The sequence below is a fragment of the Dendroctonus ponderosae genome, unplaced genomic scaffold (genome assembly GCF_020466585.1).
Source record: "Dendroctonus ponderosae isolate FM_Combo_2020 unplaced genomic scaffold, Dpon_F_20191213v2 Dpon_F_20191213_824, whole genome shotgun sequence".
Lineage (NCBI taxonomy): Eukaryota > Metazoa > Arthropoda > Insecta > Coleoptera > Curculionidae > Dendroctonus > Dendroctonus ponderosae.
The window spans coordinates 1-6080 of record NW_026019040.1 but is presented as its reverse complement, the minus strand read 5'-3'; the positions used below and the strand labels follow the sequence as shown (position 1 = coordinate 6080).

The window sequence follows — 6080 nt, the reverse complement described above, 5'->3', positions numbered from 1 at the left end:
TCAAAATCCTGGTTTTGCTCAGCTTAGTTAACAAAGATCTGAAAATGGATGATTTTGGACAACTGCTTTTGCTCCTTAAAAAATTAGCATTTTCCAAACTAAAGCAAGTAGTGAACTTAAATTTTGATAATCTGGACGAACCGCATTACTCTAAACATATTGATTTTTTCTCAGAAAATATGCAGAAGCATGATTTTTGGCAGCTGAATAAATATGAGGCTCCCCATAACCGTTAGCACCCAACTTCACTTTAAAAATTCATAAATTCGAAACAAATCCAAGCAGCAACTTAATGGTAAAATTCCTCAAAAGCCAGCTCCAATCGCATCGCATCCTCAATTTCGCTCAATCTTTGAACTTGCAGCAACATGTTTGTTTGTTCCAGTGATGCTTCTCCTTCCTCTCAAACCGTCTCCTCCAAATGGGAGGTGGCGTGGTCCTGGTACTTGTCCAACACCCGGAACTACATAGTAGCAATGATCGATGCCCGAGGCTCAGGATTCCAGGGAGTGAGAATGAGGCGAGAGATACAGAGGCGAATCGGACTTATCGAGGTCCAAGACCAATTGGCTGTTCTGACGTATCTCCGCGATACCTTCAAGTATATCGATCGGGAGAAAATCTGTGTGGTTGGCAAAGGCTACGGAGGCTACGTTTCGGCCATGATGCTTCTTCAGGATTTCCACCAAGTGATCAACTGTTCGGTCAGTGTGTCGCCGATTACCAACTGGAGATATTACAGTAGGAGGGGTTTACTTCAAAGCCGAAAAAGCCTGCTAAGTTTCTCCTGATGTTGCAGACTCCTTCTATACAGAGAAGTACTTGGGGCTCCCCTCGAAGCATCCATTGGAGTACGATAACGCAGACTTGACCCTCAAAGCGGCCAACATGAACAATCGGAACTTTTTCCTTATCTATGGAACGGCAGACACTCGAGTCACTTCGCAGCACGCCGTAATGTTAGCAAGGACACTGATTGACCAGAATATTCTATTCCAGCAACTGGTAAGTTTCAACTGCTTTCAGCAACCTCCACTCAACTGGTTGTTTCAGGCTTACCCAGACGAGTCCTACCACTTCAACCAGAAGGCACTTCTTCACATGTACAAAGAGATCGACTTGTTCTTCAACGATTCATTCGGTCCGGTTATCGATCAATGGGTCGAAGACACCGGATTCTTCATTTAATACTCGGCCAGGCCACTCACTCTTGTCCTCATTTCCCTTAGATTATCACAGACGTTGAAATTAGCTCTTCCAAATGGGGTGTTGCGAACACCGAAAGTATAACGTGTACATGCCATGCCAATGCATACCAAAGATATTTTTGATAACCGATTGTGAATCGTAGATATTCCTAAATTCGCTTAGTTTTGTATAGTAAAATTAATTCCATAAATGTGATATTAATTTTTATATGTATTGTGTTATCGTGAGTGATCTTACACATGATGGGCTTAATGGTAACGGTTAATCTACCGAAACAACACTGGCCTTGTCACCTAGAAATGACCAGATTGAGATCATGTTCTTAGTCTCAGTTATCACATTGAATACATCGAAATTCCATTGACGAATTTCGTTCAAGTAGGAGTAGTTGATTTGTGGGGCAATTTAACGCTGGAAAGTCGCGAGCCCATTGATACTGTACTGGAAACTTACGGATATTTTGATACCGAAAATAAACCATGGTCTTATGGTGTAGATTATATGTTTATATGTGCCTAATTGTATAGCTTTATTAGGGAAAGAGTTTAGTTAAGGACGGACTTTTATGCGGAAAATTGGTTCGAGGGCGCCACTTTTCAAGGCAACTAGTATGAAAACCAAGGAGTGTTTTGCAAAGGTCGCAAGAGTCAAATCTTCCTAATCATTGATGCTGGACAAAATTGAAACTAGAGCAAGCAGCAACTTGTAATTTTCACGCCCGTTTGCACATACTTGAGTCTCAAGATTCGGGAGTTTTTATCAAAATCATATAAATTCCTGATTTTTGCCAGCTTAGTAAATGCAGTTTACGCACAAAAAGCACTCTCTCGCATAAAAATTTCTGCCTGCCGAACGAGAGGAAATAAAAGCTTGCAATTTGACGCGTTATCACACAGTTGCTCCTAGCTACTGTGGAATTTTCACCTAAATTGTGCATAATGTTGATTTTTGCTAGTTAGTGAATATTGGTGTCAAATTGCATGTTTTCACCCAACTTCACTATCATTTAAAAATTCGTCACTACCGAACAAAGGCAGTGACGGAAGCATTAACGAAACCTTTGCAAAATATTTTCAAAGAATTTCGATCAAAAGACTGGGCAATTTTCATCGAAGGCGTGCGAGATCCGGACGAAAGCAGGCAGGATTTTTGGCTGTCTTTAACAAAATTGCAACTTTGAAACTGTATCAATGAAATCTTGGGTTTTTTGGCCGTTATTAGCCTGTGTGTTATGAGCTTTTTATCAATATCGGCAATAACCTTGATTTTAGCAACTAAAAAAATTATATTTCCTATCAATCACGCGCTACAATTTCAAAAATGTATAACTTCCACCCCAGAGCAAGTACCAAGTCGAAACTTCCACAGTCGATAAAGAACATTTCGCCCTCAGCAAGGTGCAGTTTTCAGTTGAAAACAGATAAACTTATTTTTTTTACAGTTTTCGTTACTTGCGATTGGGCAAAGCAAAGAGTTGCTTTGAATTGCTCTGAATTTTCTACCGATTTTATGCAGACTAACGAAATTTTCATTTTTATCAAGCTGTTTGGTATTGCTGTTCCCTTCCAACCACACATTTATAATTAAATTAACCGAAACGAGAGCGGGCAGGATCGTGTAGTTTTTCCAATCTTTTGCATACACCGGGGTCTAAAGATGGTAGCAATTTCTTCCAAATGGTTGAATATCCTGATTTTTTCCAGCTTAATAACCGTTGGTCTCAAACAGCATATTTTCACGCAAACTGCGCTCTCAGCCCGAAAAATTCGTAACTGCCGAACTGAAACAACTAGCAACTTGAAAATTTCACGGTCTTTAAAAACTTTTGAAGCGAAACTCTTTGAATTTCCTCACACGAATTGGAGATCATGATTTTGGACAGCTTTGTAGAAACTTAAATAAAAGTGGAAGTTTCCAGTTACCTGATTTTTTTTTGATTTGCAGCTGGGAAACTGGACCAAGTGGCAACTTGAGTTTCTCGGCGCTCATTGGACAAAACTTCTGTTTACATATTTTAAACTTTATGAAAATAGCAGCGATAATCTCGATTTCCAGCAACTTCCTAAATATTGGTGTCAAAATTGGTGTTTCCGCTAACCACGCGCTCCAACTTAAACATTTATAACTTCTATGCTAGATCCAACAGGATCTTGCAAATTTTACAGCCTTTCGCATACACATCAGTCTAAAGATTGTAAAAGTTTCGTTTAAATGGTCAATAATCCTTGTTTTCGCTAACTTTGTAACGGTTGGTCTCAAAATGCATCTTTTCACTTAACTTCTCAAGTTTAAAAATTCATAACTGCCGAACCAAAACAAGTAGCAACCTGAAATTTTCACAATTTTTTGCAAATTTGAATCGAAACACTGTGGAATTTTCATTACACGAGTCCAACATCCTGATTTTTGACAGCTTTGTTTTTGACTGTATTTAAAAAATTGCAACTTTCAAACTGGAGTAATCAAATCTTGAGTTTTTTGGCCGTTATTACTCTGTAAATTTTTGAGCTTTTTGCCAATATCGACAATAACCTTGATTTTAGAAACAAGAAAAATTATATTTCCTCTCAACCACGCGCTCCAACTTCAAAAATTTACAACTTCCTCATCAGAGCAAGTACCAAGTTCAAACTTGCACCGTCAATAAAGAGCATTTGGCCCTCGGCAAGGTGAAGTTTTCAGTTGGAAAACAGATAAACGCGATTTTTGTTACAAAAAGTTGCTTCGAATTGCGCTGAATTTTCGACCGATTTTCTGCAGACTAGCGAAATTTTAAGCGAAAGAGAATGAGATATCTTTGCAGTGGAGATGTTTGCTTTCTTTCGCAGGTGGTTGGATGTAAGGACAGGCGAGGCCGCCCTACGTCAAGTATATTTACAAATTTTGTTGTTAAATGTTAAATAATTACAAATAATATTGAATATATTGTATGTGTTAATAACAATTTGTCTACTATATGTGCATTGTTTAGAATGAAATAAATGGCTCATTTATATTGAATGTTGTAAAGCGTTTCATTCTGAACGAACCAAGAGTCCAATGTTCCAGCCACTCACTTGGAAGCGATTATTTCAAAATGAGATTAATCAATCGTCAAGTACCAATACATTTTATTGATTAAGTTCGATGATTTCTCATTATCCGCCGGTTTCGATTAGTCTGCCCTGTACACCTGCACTGATAATACCGCAGGTGTTTCCAAGATATGGACAATTTGGTAAATATTCCTGACACTGTTTGATCTGAACAGGCCCAAACAAGTGAAAATGATCGGTGAGTTAATTTCAATCGATTCATATAATGCAGCAATCATCCTCAAGAGGAACAGCAGGTGCTTGGCTTAAACGTTAATTTCTCTTAGGCTTCTATAGCAAAATATGGTACCTCACGGCATTTTTGCTAGTGGATGTGCTGATGGCGAGCAGCGACCTGAAGCCTTTCTGCAGTTTCTTGCATGTCTGCAATATAGACGATAACAGCCATGGGCAAAACTGTGTAGTGCCAAGTGAGCCAGAAAAACTAAATCTCAGCGATCCGGCTGCTATGGCAGCCCAATCGAATCTTCAGCAATACTGCTCGTTTCTCTTCGAAAATGATACCAGTGAGTGTATTTTCGAGTATTGAATGTAAAAAAATTGGCGATAGTTGAAGCAACTTGACTCTAAAGCTCTGAAAGTGCAACTGACTCTCCATATGAATAACCCAACAGCACTCTCTGCTTTAAAATGTACCTACATCTTCGAAACAAAGGGGGCATGCACTTTTAAAAGAGCTTTTTAGGCAGGTTTAAGAACAGTAAGAGTTTCATTAGAATCGCTTAGAATTCTGATTTTTGCCGGCTTAGTAAATGTGGGTCTTAAAATGGGTGATTTCTCCGAACGGAGCTCTCTTCTTCAAGAAGTTGCAGCTTCCAAACTAAAGCAGCGAGCAATGTCAAGTGTACCCCATTTTTTCGAAAATGGAAAGCTGCAAATTTCCTGCAAAAATTGTGCAACATCTTGACTTTTGCTAGCTTAAAAAATGTGGGTCTCATAAATGATCATTTTCTCCAGCTGCGCTCCTTCTTTTAAAAACATTGCCAACTTCTACCTAGAGCGAAAAGCAAATTGGAGTTTTCACCGTTTTTAGAAAACACTTGGTTTCCAAGTTAAGAAAGATGCCATCAAAATCGCCAGAAATATTCATTTTTGCCAGGTTAAGACCATCAAACTGCACTCTCTCGCTTCAAAATTCCTAGCTACCGAACGAGAGAACGAAGCAACTTGAAATCTTCACAGTTCTTCGAACAGAACAGCATCTAGAAATTGTGAAGTTTTCGGCCACATTGTCCGCATGAATGATTTTTGCCAGCTTAGTGAATATTAGTCTCAAATTGCATGTGTTCACCCAACTGCACATTCTCGCTTAAAAATTCATAGCTACTAAAGGAGGACAGGTACCAACGTGAAATTTTCAAAATCTACTGAACACATTTCGGTCGAACGACTGTGCACTTTTTAACAACAAAGTCCAAGAATCTGCAGCGTCAATTTTTAGGAACTCAGGAAAACTTCAATTTTTTTAGCAACATTTACTAAGCTGGTAAAAAATCCTGATATTCCGCAAATTAAAAAAAATCCAGTAAAGATTCCAACATCTTTACAATGCTGCTTGCTTTACATTCAAAAATCTAAATTTTTGAAGGCGACAACGCAGCTCGCTGAAGAAAATTTCATCATCTAAAGAGTCGAGTATCTGCTAACGACGTTGAAATTTTCAGATTGGTAGTTGCTTTCTTTTGGAAAATGTAAATGTTTAAATGAGAGAGTGCAAACATCAATTTTCAAACCAACATTTACTCAACTGGAAAAAATCAGAATTTTGGGCCACTT

General features: G+C 38.5%; 1 protein-coding gene and 1 long non-coding RNA gene across 2 annotated transcripts; both read left to right on the top strand.

The window, feature by feature from the left end:
• Nucleotides 1-386: 386 nt before the first annotated feature.
• LOC109534076 (inactive dipeptidyl peptidase 10) lies at nucleotides 387-4209 on the top strand (the record flags this gene model as incomplete). Its single annotated transcript, XM_019899632.2, is given in 3 exon segments — nucleotides 387-741; nucleotides 800-1005; nucleotides 1054-4209. Coding segments are annotated over 3 exon segments (696 nt in total), but the record flags the coding sequence as incomplete, so codon positions are not given.
• A 113-nt stretch (nucleotides 4210-4322) lies between these two features.
• On the top strand, nucleotides 4323-4810 carry LOC125505531. The gene is made up of 2 exons (XR_007282236.1): nucleotides 4323-4482; nucleotides 4571-4810. It is a non-coding gene; the product is annotated as an uncharacterized LOC125505531 (long non-coding RNA).
• The last annotated feature ends 1270 nt before the right edge of the window (nucleotides 4811-6080 follow it).